Below are 24,308 nucleotides of genomic sequence, written 5' to 3' on the forward strand. Positions count from 1 at the left end.
AAGAAAGAGCTTCCACATGGTGACCCACAAATATTCAGTGTGGAGTGAAAAGCTGCGTAGGTCATTAGGCAACACAGAGGACAGATGCCCCCCATTAAGCTGCCTAATTCCAGATTGCACATCAGCAGTTTTCTGTCACTTGAAATCCAGAGCTGTAGATTTTTCTGGATAGTAGGTATCTAACTGACAGGGACTCTAAATTTTAAAACTTTTCACAGAAACCTGATTCTAAACTCTCTTACCCTGCAGGGATTCATATGTAAGTTTTTCCTTTCCCAGTCCCACAAAACCAGGCTCAGAAGGCGGGCACTGACAGATGTGCTTTTGTGTACTGAGCTGAAGAGGTCTAAGCCATGACTTGCCCCTGGCTTTTACCTCCTGACAATCACCTGGAGATTGGCACTTCCTCAGCCATCAACAGTAACAAGGTATGAGAATATTATCTCATATTCTGCTCAATTTTACCAAGTGGTGGGATGCTGAAATTAATTACACTCTCTCTTCCCAGTTCACTTTCTCCTTTGTGTTAGATACAGCAATCATGTGGCAACATTGTTGAGGAAAACTGACCTGCCCCACACCAAATGCCCTCACTGATCCCAACTCATGGTACAGCTACACAATCACTAAAATTGATGCAAGAGCTACAGAGTGAGATCTACTCTTTTGGCAGCTCCCAGTCTGATCCAACCGACTGCATGAAACAGCACCCTGAATGCTTCACGTAGTTCAGGGCAAAGATCAGCCACCTAAGAAAACCCCTGCGAGACTGCCATCAGACTGAAGAACACAGTGCTGACTGGTACACCATAATTTTCCCTGTCTTCAACACATGAACAACATAGCTGAACCACCTCTTCTGCACCTATTGGCGTGTAGTTCACATCCCTACATATATCACATCCGAGTCCCAGCCTGCAGAGCCAGATAAAATTGGACTGGTTGAGGAGTTAGCGAATCCTTCTGCATTAGTAAACAAAGAGGCTTGGCAAACAGTCATAATTACACACTGTGCCCGACTAACTGAATGATAACTTTAGCCTTGTCAGTAAACCCTTGTCGACAATCAAGGCAAAAAAGAAACATATTACAGTCTCAGTTCTTAAAGCAATCTGGCCTCATTTCCCTTGGCAATTATATTGGGTTGTTTGGGTTTGTTTTCTTTTTTTAGAACTGTACAGGCCAACTTCTGCTATAAATAACCACAGAACATTTACCAGATAGAAATCCCACATTTCAGAAAAACTGTACTACAACCCGTCTGGTAAAAATCAGTATTTACATGTTGTGTAGCTGGTAGAGGTCTGATCCTGCCCTAAGAAATACTGTGTCAGCACACTGTCATTGTCCTCTGAAATCATGGGCGTTTGGCTCTGTATTTTTCATTGTCACTTTCAGCTATATAGGCAACAAACTTAGCATAAGCAGTGCCTGTAAAGAAACAGCCAGGCATTTCCACCAGACATTACCATCCCTTCTCACTCAGGATTAGTGTCCTACTGTGTGTCCTATTTTTTTAATACAAAGTATTAAAGTATAAAAATTTAAGACATTGTTAAAAAAAAGTTAAGATATTACACCACACTATTTAAATCACTTACCTTTGGCTTCCTGCTTAGCCCAGAATTCTTTCACTCTCTCAGCAATGTTTTTGTGCTCTCTCAACTGCTTTTGCCACTGACGCAGCTCTTGTATTTCACTATCACAGCGGACCTGGGAAAGGGAAAACAGAAACTGCCACTAAAATTATATACATTCATGTTACCCAAGATGATGATTAAATTTTTTTCATGAGGCTATGGCTGGGTGAACACATGACATTCTTTCCTTTGGTTGGGCCTGATATAAAAGCACAATCCCACAGGTTTAGTTTTCAACTTACACAGAAATAAAAGCCACATAATTGACAAACCCCAGTGAATATGCCAATTAGGGGATCATTTTGATTACCAAGGACTCCTGAAAATGTGATTGCAGTGAGATGCTTATTTTTTGAGTTAATTAAAATTTAAAGCATTATGTTGAAGGGTGTTAGTGACTATAGAAAACCACAACACTACAAAACCAACCCACTGACCAACATAATAGAGCAGAAGAGTAGCATGAAGGGTCATACAGCAGGAAATTTATTCCAGCTAACTGATCCACACCTGCTATCAGCTACAAATAGGCTTACTGACAGTTCCAGCCATACAATTTTCACGAACAGGAGAGCCATTAATCTGTTATTTAAAGTAATTGGAATGCATTACATGATATCTCTCCTTTGTCAGTCAATCACCCCTATGAAGCATGTAATTCTGCTTCCACATAAAATTACAATAGTCACAGGCCTTGACTCCATTTAAGATTTAAGTTGAATTCTATTACTGCTTTTGTACAGGTGTAGATCTTGCTACTACTAATAATTTGCATCAACAGCTTTTACTACTCTGATACTTAAACTTGTTCTAAGCAGGAATTGATTAATTAGCAGCGTGTTGCCTGTTGTCTACCTCAGCATTCACACAATTACTACCTCCAGTGCTAAAGCAAAAATCCAGAACAGATATTGTCCTCTGACAACTAGCATTAGCTTAGACATTGGTGAGTGATTACTCTCTCAAAGGCATATTCAAATTATAATAAAATTATTAAAAATGCAGTTTCTTTTTTTTCCTAAATGTTATGTATATAGAATGTCATTATTTTTAGGACTTCATATCCTAGTAATTCAGGCTGAAGTTGAATAGCATGACAGAAACAAGCAGCAATAAGCTTGGCTTCTCCTGGACATATCTTGCTTTCAGGAAGCTGACTGCTTTTTAGAAAATTTCTTATATTTACATGATATGGTAATAAGTTTGCTCTGTGATTTGAACTCTACTACTCTATGGCATTACATTCTGGGTTTCTCCCACTTTCCTGGGATATTTACAGAGCAAAAGAGCAGCATTTAGTTTTCCACTAGTTTAAAAAAAAAAACACGACTTAAAGAAAACAATATAAATTATTTATCAAAAGTATTCTTTCCAGGCAGAATTTATCCTTTGTGGTGCAGCTAAGAACACAATAGATGGTAGCTGAACTCCCACAGCACTTTTCAATCCACTTAGCAAAAGATAACTTGCCATATTTCAGATAGTGCACTGGCAGAGCAGAAATACATTACAAGGTTACATGATCAATATAGACAGGCATGACTTCTACTCAGTGACTTGACGTCAGATACCTCTTAGGCCTCATTATACTAACATAGTTTTATATTACCTTTTGTAAAAGTTATAAGAAGTTCTTACAAGGTTGATATGAAAATTTTTTTTAAAAGTTACTGTTACTCATAAATACTACTGTGAAAAATCTGAAGTTAATATATATAGCAAGGAAGGATATTGCCCTTCAGAAGCTTTGGTAGAAGAACCACAAGGTACCTGAGCAACCTTGCACTGTTCAGTAAACATAAGAGTTACTGGATAATGGTTGCCTTTGCAATACTCCACTGCAAGGATGCCTACAGAGATACTGTCAGTGCTAATTAATGTTAGTGTCAATGCCATCTCCATGTAAAAAAATGAAAAAGAAAAGAAAAGGAACAAGCAGAAAGTGTCACAAAAATCTATCCATCGAGAAGATCATTTCAAGGTATTTCATCATCTTTGGCTGCATGGCACATCACAGTAGCCACTCATATATTCATGCTTATTAAAAGTAGTAAAGAACTTCACAGGGAGCGTTTTATACTGATTGTTATTTAAAGAACAACTGATGTACAGACAGAGACATCTCACTGTCCATCACAACAAAATTACTGCTGTATCTGGAGGCTACGTACAAGCTTAAATTTTTATAAAGGCAGTCAAAGACATTTCTTTGCCACTAAAGTCACCTGAATTTAAAGTCATTTCTTTCTAAGGCATGAAGGTGTTAGAGCCTTTTGAAGAAATATTTGACAGAATGGATTTTCAAAATAATTTATTTCATACCCTAGGGTTAGCATGGCTGTCACCCTCCAAAATAACAGTCTTAGTCAATTTTCTTTGTATTTATTTTATGCGCCTTGCTTTTCCCTCAAATTGGGGATTGCATTAGTGTGGTATTACTAGTATGGTTTGCAACATCTGCTTGCCATTTTGTTTTCCCTTTCTCTGAATAACAGCTTTCATGCCTCTCCTACATCTCCTGTCTCATTCTTGGTCTCAGTTTTTTGTCCTTTGTTTCTGTATGTTTTTATTTCTTAACAGACCTCATCAATCCTCCTTGTGCATCTCCACACTCACTTCACGCATCCCTGCATGAAACAAAATAACACTTCATCCTTTAGCAACTAGCCAAAGATCAACTAAAATACAAAAAATAAATTGTTCAGTGTTAATTGTACTTCTGAAAATCTAATTTCTGAGGATTCTCTGTTGTTGAGGAAAACAGTGAGATTACATCAGCGTAAGTGCCTGTGAAAAGACTGTAGTCACTAGGCATAAGGCAGAGCAACATTCAAAGCCAATGAACCATGGGGGTCTCAGCAGCTATTTATAGTATCCCCTACTTAAAATTTATGTAAGGATTCTCCCTGGGGCCTTCACAGTCCTACAGTTTTCAACATCAAGCGAAATAATTATAGATTATTCTTACCCGATAACCTCTCCAGAAGGACTGAATTACTATGCTTGCTTCTTCTTCTGATAGAAGGAGAGATAGAGGAATTGGTGGCCTAGGACTTTAAAAAAATAATTGTTTTGTAAACAGACAGCCTATAAATGTAAAATGCTTTCTTCCCTAACAGTATATTTTATAAAAAAGACAAAGGTTGTTCAGGAGCTTGAAAGATCCAATTTTGTATTGCTCCAAAGGTAAAATGTGCAAAGAAAATCTCCTTTAAAAATACATTCTGCATTATCTACGCCACAATAATTTCTTCTTTAAAACAGTAATATAAAAATGGCACACCAAGAGCAGTAATCTTTCTTATTCTTCTACATGAATTTCAAACTCCTATTGTTATGGTAAGGTTTGAGGCAGCAGTGGGAGGGGGGCAGGAGAAGTCGGCATGCCATTTATAAAGCAGAGGTTTTAGTGTGCATGCAGCAATGAACAGACTTATGATGTAAATGTTTATAGCAATTATTAAATACACAAAACACAAATATATTTTAGTTCATTAACTTACATCACGATTTCACTTAAAATTAAAATGTACTGAACAAAGTAATGATTATCATATCTGCATAAGCATGGATCCATGTTTAGAAATTTCTAAAGAAGTTCTTAAAAAGCTGAAATTTTACTTCTGATAGAATATAGACATTATTTGGTGATAAAAGAAAGTAATACATACGTGAAGTCAACACTTTTCAGCCAAAATATAAAGTAATTTGAAAGCATGTTTGGTGATTCTGTTGCTACCAATTTTAATGGGAAACATTCCAAACTATAATTACAATTCAGCCATCACTAACAAAACCTAAAATCACTATATCCAATCATCCATCCCAAAAGCCATTTTCTATGAATGTCGATTTACATGTCTCACACAATGATCGGATGGCATCCATTAGAAAGGACAAGACAAAATTAATTTATATAGTTTCTTTTACAATAAATGTAATTTAAAGGTAATGAACTATAGGGCACCGTTGCAACTCATGAAAATACCAATTACAAACAGCAGACTTGGCACAGCATTAGAATGGCTGCTAAGAGCCACGCTCTGTGCATGGGAAACAGATTGAACGCAGCTTTGACTTGGAAAACCACAACATTATGAATTTGGATGCAGCAATCATCTACAAACACATGCAATCCACACAGGAACATTATTTGTGGTATTTATACTATAAAGACACACATACTGTAAAGACCATCAATTAACAAGCTTTTTATGCAGTCTTACATTTTTTGGCTAAAACATTACTTCTGCCATTTCTTTTGGAAATTTATTTTACAGTATATTACAGATCAAGCTAGGAGGCTTGACAGCTTACATTTTCCTTTCACTTAATTTCATTCATATTAGTCTCTGCCCTAGTAAGCTTCCCAGCTCTCTGACGTCTTTCTCCTAGGGCTTGTCTTCACCAAAGGAGCATTTCAACTTAGAGCACAATCTTAACTGTTATCTAATCCTACACTGACTACACCGTTTTAGTCTGTGTACTCAGCTAAATTGGTCTCACCATCATGTCAGCTGAGTTTTGGCCTACATTTATTTCAACACGAAAGAAAACCTCGGTCTGTTTGGAAAAGTAGAAATAAGACAAAAATAAAAGGAGTCTCTCACTAAGCTAAACAGTTTTAGCTCTGTGAACATTGATTAGCATTTTTACAGCTCAAGGGAAATCACAAGTGCTGGACAAGCAAGGCTTCCCGAGCTAACAGCTTCTTATAATTAGTCTTAAAAATATGAAGTTGGACTGTGCTGGTTTGCCTGATAGGCTTTCATCCTCTGTTCTATTTTTGATCTCTTTGAACACCAAAACTTACAGTGGGAAAATCACAGAAAGACCTACATATTTTCACCAGTTATATCAAAGACATTGAACTTGCTCTAAGAATGAGTACATCTCCAAAGAACAAACTGAGATTTCTCCTCGCCTGCAAGGCCAACTCTAGCATTCATTTGCTTTCATTTTCAAAAATGTCTAGTTTATAATCCAACACTAAATTTGAGAAACCAATATAAAAATCAAGCAAGACAGGACTTCCTTTTCAGTACAACAGTCACTGGCAAATATCAATCATTTCAACAGGGCAGCTTTAAAGAAGAGAAGTCATGCCAGGTCCGGTTCTGTCTGAAAGAGTACAGGCAATTGGCTTCGGGTCAAATAAAAATAGAATCTGAGCAGAGGCAATCGCCCCTCAGCAGTGAACTAGGAAAAGAGGGAATATGTCATTTGTGGCAGAAGACAGCTGTATGCCTCCAAGAAGATTAAAACTGACAGTAAAATGCACACTGACTACATTCTGCTTATTTAGTCTTTGATTATGCACAATCTTAAAAGCCCACACATTAAACCTATTGAGATATATATAGATATATATATATAGGATATATTGTTTAACATAAGATACACCTGTAAAAGAGCATCAGTACAATTATTTTTAAGTATTATATTTTACCAAATCTGAGTAAAGCAGACACTGACCAGAGGAAAGGTAAATTCCAGAAACACATTTCTTGCTTTATGAGCAAACTTGTACAGATCCTGATTATGTGAGATGCTTACTAATTATATTACATTATAAGGTGGAATTTGGCACCCAGAAGATACAAAACAGACTTGCATTAAATAAACGTATGAGGTATATGAAAAAGGTTCTTATTGAAGACATGTATCTGATTCTTCATGGACAGAAGCTGGGTTTCTCAATGAACTCTGAAGAAGGTGCAGAGGGGAGAAAGCCTTCCATTAGCTTGTCCGCAAAACAGACAAGCTAACCTATGGAGTTCACAGTCATGCTGAGGGACACTCTATACAGTCAGTATTTGTGCACAGTAATGTCCAGAAACCCCAGCTGTCACTAAGTTCCTACTCTGTCCTACAAATATGTCTGACTCTTTCCTTGAAAAGGAAATACAAGGAAACATTTAATCAAGCAAAATTTTCACTATGTGTAATTCAGGATTTTGTAATTACTCTTCCTATTTAAATCTGTTCCCTAACCGTAACAGACAACCACCACATTTAACCACCAGCCTTACAACTAGCTGCCTGCAGGACCCCTGCGCTAGCCACAGAGAGCATCAGTGCCTGAAGCAGATGGGTTCAGGTGACAGGGGAATATCCAGGTACACCAACGAATGATCAGGGCTTCCCTCTGGTTTTAGAAAGCTCATCTCTGGAAATATTGAAGCGACCCTAATAACAGGAATCAGGCCTTCTGGAGGCCTGTAAGCTTCAATGCGACAGCCGCTGCCATATTAAACAGCCACAACCACTTCACCTTTAATTTGACTTTGATGGTTATTGTTCTTGAATATTTATATCATATATGAACATAGGCAACGACAGAATCGCTGCAAAATTCATAATCTAAAAGACACAAGAACAGACCAAAGAATAGGGATAAATATACATCACACAAGTAAATGACCATGGTGATCTGCTTAACTCTTAAAAAAAGGATTCTGAGAAAGTCTTCGGTTTGGAAAGTACTCCAGAAATTCAAATGCTGGTTTGAACAACCAAAAAATTGTTCTGGAAATTTTCCAAAGTAGTTTTACATTTCCATTATTTCTTATTCCTACTCATAGAATCTAGAAATACTAGAGCAGCACCTGCCTTCATTAAGTTCTTCTCCTTACATGCCTATCCAGAGCTGCAAGTGTGCAACAATGAAAAAGCATAGTTTTGATGCAAAATAAATGTCTCAAAAAATCTCTGCTATAGATACTATTAAGATCATTTGCCCCAAAAGCAGGAAGACAATTATTCATAAGCAATCGGACACTGAAGTACTGATTTATCTGACCTGGTATTTATAACCAATTAGATATATTAATCATGTATTACATTATCACTGTATGAGTCTCGCAGGTTTACAGGGAAATATTCCCACAGACACTTGACAAAAATACCCTGGAACATTTTCACAAGTCAAATCAAGTATGAACTGAGACCTTTCTTTGTAACATTTTAAGTATTAATACAACTATTCAAAAGTCAGAAAGACATTACTAACTACTGGTTTTTACAGTAATCTAAGTGCTCTGGAAGAAGAGAAAAGTATTTGGAGGAAAAAAACCACCAACAAATAAAAGCTCCTTGATACTGCCAATAGCTAAATGAAGGAAAAAAAAAAAGTATTTATTTTGACCCCTTTGCCCCCCTTCGTTCTGTGCATCTTCCACTGCTTTCCTGGTCTTTTGAATACACTTTTGTATTTCAAATATCGTCAAATATAAAGGCTCTAAGTTGTGAACAAACAAAACATTTAACTTTTAAATTTATTGGTTCATTTCTGTCTCAGCCACAATTCTAAAACAAGAGACCACACACATAAAAAAGATGCAAAATATTACAGTATAAAAAACCTATCAATATACACTTAGAAGTATTATCAAAGTGGTCATAGTGATAATATGCATACAACAGTTAACATATACAAATTATTTATATACTTATTTACTATTTATAATGAAGAAAAGACATGGTAAAAAGAAAGGACGGTGTGGAACTAACATGAGAAAGTTGTTAAGTGGGGAGGCAGAGTCATATAATGGACAGGAGAATGAGGCAGAACAGGTGAATGGTAACAAGAATGTCAGAGGAATGAAAGGAAGCACAGCAAGAAGTCTCAGTGGTGAGAACATGCCAAAACAATAGCAGAGCAAGAATATTCTGTCTGACCATTATAGTGGCTTTCCTGCCTCTTAGTATGCTCTCTACTTGTGAAGGACTTATCCATTTTAATGATTAAACTCAGTCCTCCTCCTGTGCTTGCATACTTGCTACATATTTTGCAAATCATAATGTGTTGCCTCAGTTTTCTCTTTTGTATAACCAATATTTATGTATTCTGTAAGAATGTTTGTGGTCCTGGACTGAAGGAAACCAAACGTGGACCTATTCCAAAGTCCACTCATGCCAGTCGGGAAATTTCCATCTATGTGTAACTTTAGCTCAGACTTCATATCCTGTAAGCACAAAGACCTAACAACAGCAAAAATAATCTCCCCTTAGTGCTCTAACAGCAACATTAGTAAGGTGTCACAAACCACTAATACATTTTCAATTATTTTTTTTTTCAAATTTCAATTTTCTCATTGCCATTTTGACAATTTTACATAAATTCAGGCAAGTTTCAACACTGCATCAGGATCTGTAGCCATAAAACCTCAACCTCATAAAACACCATTACACAATGTATTTTATACAGAAACTTCGGGCAATTTTCCAACACACAGTTGTAGTTTTTTTAAGTCAAAAAATTCTCCTTTGTTACCTTGAATTCTGCCATATTACTGGACTGGCAAGTCTTTACTTGGATCCACCCAGAATTACATTCATACAGACATATTTGTTGGAATTTTCTGTTATTACAATTAAACGTGCTGCTCATCATATCCCCAAAGCAAGATTTAAAGCTCAAATTATTACAGAAAATGAAAGAAAAATCACAATGCAAATCAAATATACTCTAAACATGGCTGGTTTAGAGACAAACCAGTGAAATACAGCAGTGTGCAGAAAGCAAAGCCTGTAGAAACTGGGCACATTATGGAAAAAAAGAAATTAGTCACCCGTGCAAAATTACCCCTATTGGCCATCTGAGAACTGACAATGAAGTCAACTGTAAAGGCAGCTGAGACCAGCAGACTTCAACTAATTAAAATATTGGGGGGCAGGGAGGAAATTTTTTTTTTAATCCATGTGTATATATGCATATATAGGTATTCAGCAAAAAGCAACTGCTTCAGTTTTAGTAATCATTTATAGACTTATATATATATTTATCTTAGCTGTCCACTTCATTAAAGCCACGATAAATTTATTTTTTCTGTATCTGCACATTTGTTTTGGTACACATAGATAGATTAAACCAGGAAATGTGTCCTTCTGAACTGAGTATGAAGTAAATAATTCCATATAGAAAATTAGAAAATGCAGATAAATAAATTCTTGTGAATTAATGCTTATTTATAAAATGCACCTCCAGTTCCTGTAACCCCTGCAATATACACATACAAAGACTGATCTTGAACAGCCAGGGAAATACTTATGCTTATTCCTAACCAAGATCCATATACCATTCTCCTTCACTGAATGTAAGGGTTGAAGGTGAACCTGAACAATACTGTCATATTATTAAATTCACGTGACAGTAGACTTTTATGATATCAGTATTTTTCAAAGCAGTGGAACTATTTTTTATGGTTTTCTTAATATTTCTTTCATTAATATGCTAAAGAAGGTTGGGTATGATACTTCCATGATACTCAGAATAAAAACTCAGCCTATCTATGCCAGAAAACTAAAATTTCAGGGGAATCAGGGCATATACACAGATCACACTCTTTCCCTGTCCCTGATTCAGTACATAGAGCTTGGTTACTTGCGAATGAGCTTCACTGCTATTCAACCAGAAACACCACTGGAAAATGCTGACAAAAGGCAACTGTGCTGCTCATTAGCATATTTATAGGAGTACAAAACATTCAAGGTTCTAATTCTATCTACTTTACTTGGATATATCAGCAGTCCTGAATGTAAAGATAGGGACATTGGTATGTATTTTAGGAAGTCTCCAAAAACTTTTGTTAGTTTCTTTTTAAAACTCCAGTTTCTTGTCCTTTGAAAGGTACAGCTGTCCTTTAGGAAAACGTTCCCCTGGACATGAAATGTAGATTACCAGTCAGTGTTGAGGCTGCTCCTTCTACTGCTTTTGAAATCTGTTTCAGGAATCAAGGATTACCAAGAGATATAATATTTTGTCAGTGCTACTGGTAACATACAGAACCCAGCAGAAGACAAGGTAGCTAACCGAGGCTTTTATTTACTGATGTCATGGCAATTACTGTAAATACTAAGGCTGAAAACAAATTTAAATTTTACAAGCTCCTTCACCTACAGTAATCAGCTTTTAAAGGTACAATGCATGCATTTAAAATTCTGGAAAGTGATGCACCATTTGGGTCTCCTTGTAAAGGAAAAGTAGGCTGCAAGATCTCATTTAGAAATACATCATACAGAGTGAGGCTCATAAGACTGTGGCTTTGACTATTCTTAAAAAAAAAAAAAAAAAAAAAAAGAGCTTCAAAGTAAAAACTGGAGGCACTGGAGGAGAGCCAAAGTAGTCATACAGAAGCATGGAATACATTAAAAAAAGCTGGATCTCTGACAGAACAAAAATTTATCCCTCTGGGTTTATTTTTTTTATAAGCATGAAGACCACTTTGCACTGATAAACACTATCGTAACACAATATAGAAATGTATTCCTGTTTAACAGACTTTTCAGAATGCTTTTCAAATTTAGACAAGTAACTGAAAAAGCAACACAAGAGTTTACCCCTTAAATTTGCAGCAACACTTTTAACTTCTTTTTCTTTACTATACCATCTAAACAGTTGGGATAAGGATGCTTCCCCTCAAAATCTGACCAGCGCTTTTTAGCATATTGTCACTTAGATATTCATAAATCCTGTTAAAAAATGAAAACTCCTTTATAAATAAAAATGGAAATGGCAATAAAAAGCATAGAATCAATTACATTTTAAATGTGATATCTGGAAGGATAGATAATAAACTATTCATGACATATCCAGGACATAAAAATAAATTATCTCATTTTTATTCTTATTTAATATTGTAATCTGTCATTTTGCTCTAATAAGCAATTTTCATTAAGAAAGTTCATGAAGTTCATTAAATTTCATAAGCAATAGTCATTAAGAAATCTGTAATTTTAAGATAAGTTCACAAAAAGCTGGGGTTTAATTACTATTTTAGAGGTCTACTTGTTTAGCAGATTTAAGAGTAAATGTGTACCGGTTTCCGTAGGACTTTGACACTTCAGTGTCCTTGTGGAGCTGTCACTACGTTATTTAGGAGCACAAGTACTAACAGAAGCTATGAGTCATTCAGGCTGTGATTCCACCATGTATTTCTCTTGCTGGCACAGCTGACTCAAGCAGTTCCTGCCACCACCTCTGTATCTTAGCAGCTCATTTGTTCTATTCACCTTGCCCTGAACCCTTCATTTTAATCCTTCTTTTCTGCCAATACAAAAGTTTGTCAGGCTTCCAGGTGAACCAGATCGGAGAAATTATCTATACTTTAAATAGCCATACAAACCACCCGCACAGATTTTGGCAGAGAGATTTCTAGCTCTGAGTAGGTCCCTGATCAGGATAACCAAGCATCCTACCAGACAGGGTGATAGGTTGCCTCCAGGCAGGTTGCGGTGAAGAACAGGAGAGAGCAGGGAACCATTTAGGTCAGCTTTACTTCCAAAAGAAATGTTTGTTAAACTGTGATCGTAGATATTTACATTAGGTACAAATATCCATCCTCACAATTCAGTGGTATCAAAACTGCCTTACTACCCAAGAGCTCTTCAGCATGCTTAAGAAATGAGTATGACAACCTCACCACAGTTCATGAAGTTTCCAAACTACAAAATTCACCGCCTTTAATGGGAATCTTGTTGACAAGACCTAGAAAGCTACAGAGGGAAACCATTATAAATGTCCTACCAGTGGTAGGTTTGAACAGTGGCTGGACAGTATGATGCAGTAGCAGGTACCAGAAGGTATCGGAGTTGGGATGCAATGGGTTACTCTCCAGAATGTCCATCTCTTACCGCAGAAACTTCCTACACAACTATGATCACATGAGTACCTCTAAGACAGTCGAAGTTAACTGCTCATTCCACAATTATCAGCTTGTCTCCAAAGACCTGTGAATGTCAAGGAGCTTTCCCCTTGCTGGATCAGTGACTCAACGTTCCAAGTTTCACAGGACAAGACTTCAAGAAAGCTCAATTTCCATTTATATAGCGTAATGAAGTAAATACATCTCCAAAGATACTAATATCTCTAAGTTTTCACCAACTACCAATCTCGCCTCTATTTAAGTTTGCAAATGGAATTTTTTCTTTAAAATCTGACCTCTGTAATTTTCTTATTCTCTCACTGTGGACTATGATTTTACTCTTCTTTTCTCATACATCAGCTACGTTTTAAAACAAAATGCATTCTCGAGGACAGTAACATTTCTTTCAAAACTACTGTGTAGCTTGGTTCTACAGGAATAACGAGGAATACATGATTGAAGCTGCCAAAACAAATGTTCATTTCTCAAATGCAAAGTCATAAATGTCTGCAGAAATGCATCCTAACACCAAGGATTATTACAGGTATTTTTAAAACAGCTGCTTACAGTTAGAGGAAGAATTTCTAGACTATATATCCTCAAAGATTTCCATAGTAGGAAGCAGTACTGAAAACACTGCTTTGCTCCGTAGTACAAAGATATTCATAATATCACCAGACTATTTGAATTCCCTGCATTCTACAGTTAAAATGTTTAGGAATTCTAAACTAGTAGCTCTGTGAACAGTCCTTGTACAAAATACCTTGTAACCAATACAGTATCAAGTTAGAAAGCATCATACAGTTCTTTGCTGCACACAGTAAAGGGCATTTAGAGGGCACAGTTGCAACGCTTCAAAGCTCCATTACTTTTTTGGAATAGCAAGGGAAAAAGAATAAAAGGAGAAAAGGTTACTGCAATAACTTACTGATCCTTTAGCCAGTCGTTAACAAAAGGAATGGAGAAGAAATCTGTGAATGACTCATCTTTCCTCTTTGGGTTCTTGCTGATAACAAAAAGAGAAAGAAAACAACTCATATTAATTTAAATTTCAGCTATTTGCAAATTAATGCCTTTGAACCATTAAGTGTAATTAAAAGTAAAAAAGCCACGATTAACTTACTTGTATAACCACTCAGTTAGGAAATCACAGGCAATAAATTTGGTCCTTTTTCTCTAAAGATAGAAGATAGTTTCAGATTATTTATTATCTTTGGATTGGACACATGTTTTTACTACTGGAGGGGAACAGAAGCTAAATTGACTGCTTTTATTAAATAAAATATAGAGTACATTACTCTGTCTACTTTAATATTGCTACTGCCAACAGTCAGTAGCTCAGCCAAAATTTTAGAAATTTTGTGGAATGCTTTCAAGTCAAGTCAAAAACTGAGTGAGAAAATGCTACATATACTATCTTGGTATTTGCTGCAGTATAGCTATAACAAATACCTCTGAAGGGTGTTTTAAGTGGCAATCTCATTGCAAAGAAATTAACAGGACTCATATATGAAAATATGTTGAAAATGACTTGCCATTTTGTTCAAAGTACTATTACCATACTACCATACTTAAAATACCTCACTGCTTCCAAGGCACAGAAGGAACATGGATGGAATATTGTTTCCTCCTGCGTACGGAACCAGCTTGAAGGCATTGTGAATACCCGAGACACACACAGAGCAGAGTATTGTATGGCTGCTCAGACAAAACCGTCTGTTGGGTACTCTGGAAAGGAAGGCAGAAACAAGGCATATGTATATCCACAACCATGGATACCATGGATGTTAGAGAGAATCCAGTAGAAAATTAAAAACGGGGAGCTTCAGAGCAAAACATTTGTGCTTTGCTCTGAAAAAAAAAAAAAGGTAAGACTTTACTGCCACCAAAGAAAATTCTGCAAAATGCTTTGCAGTGGGTTACCCTTGGTGACTCATGCAGTCAGTACCTGTTTAGCTGAATGGCACTGTATGCTGTAAAATAAGTCTTGAGTTCAAAATTCAAAGCCTGAATTTTGGTCAATACAGAATTGACCAGGGCCTTCCTTTTCTTAGAGATTTCCTCTCCACATTCCATCTTTACAGACTGAATGTATACATGAGTTCAGGTGCTTACTCTGCTTATCATAAACCAGAGTAACCATGATATGGAGAATATAACATAGACTTCTGGTCAGAATAACAGAAGAGCTTGACTAGCACCTTCTGAACCCCTCTTACATGATATGTTATAGATGTAGACAGCCAGAACGCTAAAAGACATTAAGCCTCTGCAGAACAGAAACACCGATTAGCAGCCATCTAGCTAACAGCCTAGTTCCCAGCCAGAAGGTAATATTTACCCTGAAACAGGAGATTCAACTGCAATTACTACTTTTTAAGGAAGACAATTCACATGGGTCAAACACATTTGTAAAACAGCTAAACGTCATGAAAGAGGCTAGAATCTTGAATGAAATGTAAGAAATGAAGGTACTACTACCACTTGCTAAGAAAAATACAATACACATGTAACTGGAAATTCAACGCACGATGAATGGTTTTATTCTATGCATTATACTCACCATCTGCATTTCTCCCTGTGTTACAAGAATATGATGCAAAAAGAACTGGGGTACATGAACAGACAGGCAGAAAAAAATGCTCTACATGGCATAATTTGGCAGTCAGTGTACTACTTCAGCCACAGGTGAAGTGGAAGAGGAACACTGTGTGAGGTGCTGACTGCACAGTGAAGAGTACAGGGTAGTCATGTAGCTAGGGGATGTCAAATGTGAAGTTTAGAGCTAGACTGCTTGGGATGCCTAGACGATACCAGTGAAACCTTTTACCTTTCTAAGTGACTCTTAACCTTGGCAGACATACAGTCTTTTCCCACAGAAAGAGAGCTTCTTTTAAAAAACAGAAAAGCAGAAGAACAGGAAAAAAGAAAACATCACAAAACAATTATCAGTCCTGAACCCCATGTGCCTTTATGATCTGTTTCATGACGACAGAAGCTTTGGGGTTCACGTAGCACTCCATTAGAGTGCTTCGCTGCAAAGAAATACATCTCCTTAAGGAATTTTCACATTGTCATGCTAATGCCAGATACTGCTCCAAGAAGCCAAACATCTAAGCTTTAAGAGACCAACACCTTCATTGGAGAGCTACCTACAGGTCATTTTAGATGTTAAGTGGACAAATTTTGACTTGAACAGAAACTGAAAACAGATAGCAGAGTCTGATCATTGTTGTACAGCTATTCTCAATCACAGTATGAAACTGGGTCCCATTACTTAGTGAATTGTTTCAGAGAATAATTTCTATACTTTGACAGAAAAATTCAATTTAATCAAGAAGTAGTAATTTAATCTGTTTTAAGTAAACTGCTTTTCCTTTGCAACAGGAAAAAACAATCAGAACAGTGTTGTCAAAACAGTCATCACCAAAGAAATAAAATTCTTCTTGGTTTATCCTTGCTAGATCCAGTGAACTTACCAGGGAGGAATTTGGTCAAGCTGAGGGTTTTGGTTTTTTGGGGTTTTTTTGCCAGGAAACAGTCCACTTTGCTAGTGAATTAAAACATTAGTTGCACAGCAGTCAACATTTACAGAAGGGAAAAAATGACATAAGTTGACCTGCCTTTGACACGTTCATCCTATGTTACATGAATCAGGATAAACACAGGAAATACCTGCACAATGTGCATTGTTAACCTGCAGATGTGTTTATAAACTATTTATATTCAGAATTCATTTTCAATTTTTCAGTTTAAGTAAGATGTGCTTGGCAATAATCATGCAAAAATACTGGTGATCAGGAGATAGCAAAGTCATTAGGAAACGTTCTTCCATTCACTTTCCTTGAACTATCATACTTTTAAATATAATATAATCCATTACTGAATCTGATACAACATCCTCTTTCTGTGATTGCGAACCAGAAAGAAAAATCAGAGTTATGCTAATAACAAACACCTAAACATTGTTCAATTTTGATGCTGAAAAATGAATGCATTAGTCAGTTCTCATGAGAGAAAAGATTTAAGCAAATCATCTTCCCCCTGGAGACATTCAGTAGCAGACAGAATAAAGCACAGGAGAACTTAAGGAAGAAGGGGAAAAAAAATCAGCAAGGGAATACACTGGGCAATCTAATAGGTTTCTTTCATCTCTGATTTAAAAATGAAGGTTCTGCAGACCATTCTCATATTTATGTCAGTTTGAAGTCTGCAAATGTATCTAGCAGCTGGTGTTTTTTCTAGGTTTCTGCTTTTCCAATTTTTCATATGTTCTACGTAATGCAAGAGAACCTACTTTAAAGGAAATGTTTAAGTTGTTATGTTTCTATACCACCTTCTGAGTAAGATCTTGCAGAATTCCTTCCTACACAAATGACTACTTTCAGCATGAACATCTCCTTTTCCTGACTTTCCCATCTGATTCTACAATTCTTCCTTTCCAGACATGGATGCATCTTTTCTGATCTCTTCCTTCAATTCCTCTGTTGGTCCCATGATCTGATCTCCCTTACCACAATTTAAATTGCTAAACAACTCTCCTACTTAAATTTTTTATTCTCTTCCCATTCATCTTCATTCTCCTTCAAAACATGAAAACCTTTAGTCCCTCTCATCAAAAACCCACTCTTCATTCTCCCTTACAATTCCCTCCCTCTTCTACCAGGCTCATTCAATGTCAACTGCAGTCAGTTCAGTTATTTCTCCCTTCCTTCCAGTATTTCTTCCATTTATCTTCCACTGGTTTATTCTATACAGCTGCCCTTTACAGCCTTTAATGACTCACGTCTATCCAAAATTCAACCCCAGTATTCTGTTCTCATCCTTCATTACTTTAGTTAGCTTAATCACAATTAATCATGTTCCTTTCCTGTTTTGTCATGAATTCCATGAATACTTCTACTCTTTGTTCTCCTATGTTTTGAAACTATCTTCTGGTGTGTTTATCACAAGATTTTTTCTCCCTGTCCCTAACTTTCTCTGGGTTTCTAAAGGCTCTAATTTGACCCTAAAAATCAGTTCTAGCTATTGCACTAACCATTTTAATACAAATTATAGCATGGGTTTTTTTCTCCAAATCCATATGGATCAACACATTTCTTATGAAACAAAAGTATAATCAGGAGTTACGTATTTAAGTCAGATAAGGAAACAATGTCCAAGTACAAGCACCTGGACAGTAAGGGAAAAGAACGCAAATATTCAGTTTTACAGCACGCATTGTTTTACTGGTTATTGTTCAAAAGGAGGAAGACATGATGTCACTGGAAAATGAACACCTGACATAAGCTTGCTTTCCTAAACTTGGTTTCCCAATAGCAGAACATCTCTTCATATAACAATGAGAATCACTCACTGTCTTTTTGATAAGATGTGCTCATTTTTATTAAGTTTATATGCATATTAGGAATGGATTTTTATCACTTTACTAAAAAGCAACACACAGACCCATACAAAACCCATTTCCAGAACAGATACTTCCTAATCTATATACCACTTTAGCTCTGCAAAATTTCCAAGATTAAAATAGACAAAGTAACCTTAGGTTTGTCCTGAGTTTGAAACTGAAATATTTCTAAGAATTTTCATACTTTTGTATTAAGTGCTGGTTTATTGCTTTTAGAAATATGTCACATCTATCAAGGACAGTATTTTAAGCCAGCTGTAAGACATGTCTTTTTCCTGTTAAAGGATACGCACTTCCTTTAAAAAAAAAAAATCAATATAGATTTCATTAAAAGCATGATGAATAATATATATGTTCAATCTGTTCTTGGCTAGGTAATGTAAATGTGATGGCAAGAATGATGTACAGAGATGTCAAGCTATAATGACATGTAAACAAACCACTTTCCTATTTCACCTGTATTAATGACAGACTATAAATACATCTACAAATCAATCAGTTTATAGACACACACAAATCTTGTTAAGACCGAGCAAAACTTGTAATAACTTACTGTTATTGAATGTACAGATTTGGATTTGAAAGTCTGTTTCTCTAAAATAAAACACTATTTAGGCTAGATACTTAAGGAGGGTTTGTTGTGAGTTAGAGATTGTCATAATGGTCAAGTGTGTGTAGTATACAATCTGTTCCGAATTACTGGAGAAAACAACATTAAAGACCAGATCCAAAACAACTCATGATACATTATTTCATGATACTGTGGCTGGTTTTCATGCAAAAGACCAAATAAAGAAATACTGCCTGTGAAATAAAAGGCTCTAATTTCCTGCCAATGATTTGAACTGAAAACTAAAAACTAACCTCAAAACACTTTTCCTTCTTTGCTCGATGCAGAAGTTCAGCAATTCCGGGTAAGAGTACTGGAAATATGTAATACTCTAAGTATTCTTGAGGAGAACCTGAGTAAAACAGTACAGCCTTCACTTACAGGTAAGCACTTAGTTTCACAAAAATACAAATATTAGATATTGCAAACTAAGTATCAGTCATTTTACCGATACCGTCACAGCTTGAACTAAACAGATTCACTCGGTTCAGATACAGCCACAGACCTGCCTTTGCTTCTCTTCAGTCAAGACAACATAAACTTGAGTAAATTTCAAACTAAATGTACATCAACACTGCAAACTACAGTACACCTCACAAATGTCAGACTTAGTTTTAAATGAGTAAACTCAGACACCAGAAGCAGTTTAACCATGGAAATGAGAAGCAATGTGGACTAATTTACCCTGACAGAAAGAAAAGTAAATTAGCCAGCGCTGAACTCAGTGCTATTACAGCTAGACCACTTTTGGTAGCTATCCTCATGCCCTTTACAATCTGCAGTAACACAGCTGGTCATAAATTTCTAGGCAGAGGAAAACCCAAAGGTTTTATTTCAGTGGTGCTGTGATTTCTTTCTCATAATTACTTCCTACTTGCCAGGTGGTTCAGAAATTTGAATGTGGCTCCATATACCCAATTTTTCCACCTTGAGAGGGCTGTCTGGGTTGGCATCTCTCTCTTACATTTGACTGCACTGCCCTTACATGAGGTGCACCTACCATACTCATACATGTGCTCACATACATAGGCATCACCGAGTTTCATGTAGAAGAAAGCAGCTGCAGTCAGCATCACCAAAAACCAGCAGTGCTATTGCCCATGCTCTACATATAGCCTAATGGCTACATGCTTGCTGAACTGAGAGACTCAAGCTCTTTCCTTCTCAGCTTTTCTCCACATCTCCATCTTCCCTAATGGGACCTTTCACCATCAGCTTATAAACCGGGTGAAGCGGAGGAGCCTTCTACACCTCCTGATGAAGACACAGCACATGGAGGAACTCACATTCACTGGGCCAGAGGAAACAGGGAGCATGACCCTGTACAAAGCCCTAAGAGCATTTCCCTCAGCAAGGTGAACAAAACAAAATCAAACCTGTTAGGATCCCAGATAAGCAGGTGTGCCTTATCAGCTGAAGTGCTGTGCTTGATTTAAAGCCAGACTGCCTGCCATTCATTACATATTCGTGTTTTGGTGTGGTCAGTAAAGATTAAGTCACAGAAGTGTTCTCTTCTGGCAACACAGCTGAAACACTGAATTTATTCTCTGCTTTATACCTTTAATGGTTCACATACTGCCAGAAAATGTTCATAACTGGAAGGACACTATACATATAAAAGCCAAGGGTAACACTACTTCTGACTAGCAACAGGAATTCCTAATGAGCAGGAATGAGTGGAAGAGAATATAAGAAAAAAAGGAGGGCTAAAATGCATAATAAAAATACATTGCTACTTGGTAATTTTTATAAAGTATAGAAATAGATAAGAATGGAAGAACAAAACTTTAGAGCTTTTTCCATTCTAATTTGTAACCAGACAGGCAAAAATAATATTTTGAAAGCAGTTTTCAAGCTCAATTGTCTATTTAGACTCTTGATCCTAGTTTTGCATTATTAAATTAGAGGAAGAAATGCCTGCCTTTCTCTGATTTAAGTGGCTAAATAAAAAGTCACTTATTCAGAAGAAAACAGAACTACCTTAACAGCCAGACCAGGGGTCCTCAAACTTTTTAAACCCGGGCCGGCACGCGGATTAAGTGGCAGGAAATCATCTGCGGCTGCTTGGTTTCCCCCTCCAACCCCTGGCAGAGGAGGTTCTGTAAATATCGGGGGCCGGATTGATTGAGGACCCTGGGGGGGGCCATATCCAGCCAACAGGCCATAGTTTGAGGACCCCTGAGCTAGACAATGCCAGCGATTTGTAATGTACCATTTGAGTTTTCTGCCATTGACCAAGTGGCCATGCTAGTTCCATTTACAGACCAGGGGAATTCCTGCAAATTCCACTTAAGAAAAGGTGTTGCAGCTGTTAACACTTTAAATTCAACCAATTACAAACCCTGTCCAATGCAATAAAAATAATCACAGCAGGGTTCAAGATAATATACTCCTACTTACACGTTTTTGGATGAGGTGGTTCTGCAAAGGGGGCTGCCTCGGGTACGGGAAGCAACTGTTGGACAACAGTATCAGCTGCAGGGGCTGAATAAAATTGTTCCATATGTAATGGCTCCAATATTCCTGCTTCCAAAGACACCTGTTCAAGATAAATGTAACCTATATAAATACCCCATCAGACTGTAAAAAAATATAGAAGCCAATTCAACAGGGAAAATTATAAGGTCAGTTGAAAAATTATGGAATTATAATGGAAATAGTAAATTATTTCAGTATTTTCCAAGTACTTCACAAGAAAAAATTTACATTTTAAAAAATTCTGCTGTTTCCAGCACAATAAAAATACACAAACCTAACAGCAGGTACATGACTGCTCTTAAAGACCATCTGGTGAGATATCACAATTTAAAAAAAATATTTTAAGTACTTTAAAATATTTAAATCTATTGCAAGAAATAGTAATTCTTTGAAAATAAAAATTGACAAGGTTTTCTGAATAAGTATTTTCCACTCAGAAGCTTAAATATATGTTTCTGTAGTGTTCAGAAGTTCTGATACTCACCTTCTAAGAAAAAGAAATTTTCCTTCTAAACAAAGCACAAACAGACAAATTCAGAGCAGATGCAAATCCAATAGTACAGAAACAATTATGGATACCATGAAAAAAAAGGGGCCACAATTTTACATATGGTTTTTAGGAGTGCAGAGACAGTTACAATGAGCCAGCAGAATACTCTTAACAGACAATGAGCTACACCTGTTATAGAAAGGCAGCTACATCCTTTTATCCCCTAGAATGCACCACATTACAGTTTGCTATGAGAACATGTTATGAAAACTATGTCACCTAAACAGTTTCACTTTAAAGTTCAATTGGATATATGAGCTACTGAAAAGCAGGTGGTGGGATCAGGCCGCTACACCTACAATACACTGCATGTCAGCACGACAGCAGAGACTCCTTTTTAATAATCTGCAAAATTCAAAAAATGATCCTTTTGGAAACTTTTTTAATGTGCATCAACATAAAAATGTATATTATTTCATTTCAATGCTCAAATATATCAATATATCATGCCCAGACTAATGCCCCAAGCAGAGTTCACTATTGAAATTCACCAATAGCCTGTAACGAAGCCAGATTAGTTTGGGGAAACAGACAGGTCAACTGTCAGACAATTTAAACTACAACATCTTAAAATAGTTTTAAAATATCAAAGTAACCTAAATATAATAATAAAATAATACTAAAACATCTACAAAAAAGCGTAATTTAAATGAAAGTTAAATCTGTATGTGATGCTCAAAAGAATTAACTTTGCTGCTCCTAGAACTGCTGGGGACAAAGGTTTAAAGTGGTTTGTCTTTCTTAAGTTTTTATGTCTGCGAAACAAGTCTTCCTAGACTGAATTTATTTGGTCAGAATTAGACTTCAAACAACTCTGATCAGGTTTAATTCCACTAATTTCAATGTCCACATCTAAGTGGCCTATCACATATGTGAAACTGGGGCATAACTCCTTCACTGCACTTGCTCCTCTCTCCTGCATATTTCAGTACTCAGTCTGCCTCTGCCACCACTCAAAAGAGATCCTTGCATACTTCTGAGTCCTGCTGTGAAGCAGATAGTCACAGCAAAAAGACAGAAAGATGTACAAGGGAAACACAGCTGGTAATCTAATTTTAGGATAGTGCTATTGAAGTTGCTTTAAATAAAAGCAATGACTTGGAATATTACTTTTGTTGGTTCACAGTTGTTTGCAAAATACAGTTTTGTTTTCATTTTGAGAATGAGCCTACTCTGTGGGTACCTAATTTGCCCATTTAGTTATTTAAAATCTTTTAAAACCAGCCCTAGGCAGCTTTTTCACTCGAGCTATACTCACAGATCCTTTTTTTGATTCAGGAACATCTGGAAATTGAGGCTGTTCTGCTTCATACTCTAAAAGTAAAAGGAAATATAACATTTATCCAGAAGACTTAAAAAACATATTTATTTTCTTCCTAAACAAACATTACTTTCTAAAGATATTTATTCTGGCTTGAAACAATAAAAATTTGTATACAACAAATATTTAACATGAAACCTAACGTTTTAAAACAAGTAAGAACTTTAAAGCCGCTTGGCTTGGCTTGAATTTAGACCGAGGCTCTCAGTGACGAAAGAACCCTTTATTGGGAAAAAGATTTTTAACCAAAATAATAATTTAAAACATTTTAATGTAAGTAAAGCACAGGCGCTTGCATGGAACTAACCGTTCTTTTTACTAGTATATAATGGTGCCTTTCAACTTGGATTCCTCTATAAGCATTTAAATCCTCAGGCCATTGCCAAGTATTACTGGCTCCCCTTTCAAAATAACTAAAAAAAGAGCAAAAGCAGTACATGATCCACACAGATTACTGAGTGAATCAGAGTAAGAAAAATAATGGAGCGGGACAATGAAAAAACTTTACAGATAAGATTACACAATACAGAGAACTCTCACAGCCAAACCCAGCAAGTTTACTGTTCTACCATTGCAATTAGGAGATTCACCAGCACTGCTGATTCCACGTGTGCGACAGATGCCTCAGCTGAGTTCTATTAGAATAAGCAACTTTAT

General features: G+C 36.5%; 1 protein-coding gene across 1 annotated transcript in view; it reads right to left on the minus strand.

The window, feature by feature from the left end:
- The window catches only part of IQCK (IQ motif containing K), a 50,486-nt gene that overhangs the window by 25,548 nt on the left and 630 nt on the right, over positions 1-24,308 (minus strand). Inside the window, exons 2-8 of the mRNA XM_037382901.1 lie at positions 23,589-23,644; positions 21,703-21,841; positions 19,557-19,654; positions 14,409-14,461; positions 14,214-14,291; positions 4,609-4,693; positions 1,602-1,713 (exon numbers count right to left, since the gene is read on the minus strand). Coding sequence (XP_037238798.1) covers positions 1,602-1,713; positions 4,609-4,693; positions 14,214-14,291; positions 14,409-14,461; positions 19,557-19,654; positions 21,703-21,841; positions 23,589-23,644 — 621 coding nt within the window. The remainder of the gene's footprint in view (positions 1-1,601; positions 1,714-4,608; positions 4,694-14,213; positions 14,292-14,408; positions 14,462-19,556; positions 19,655-21,702; positions 21,842-23,588; positions 23,645-24,308) is intronic.

Source organism: Falco rusticolus, chromosome 4, assembly GCF_015220075.1.
Source record: "Falco rusticolus isolate bFalRus1 chromosome 4, bFalRus1.pri, whole genome shotgun sequence".
In the NCBI taxonomy this organism is placed as follows: domain Eukaryota; kingdom Metazoa; phylum Chordata; class Aves; order Falconiformes; family Falconidae; genus Falco; species Falco rusticolus.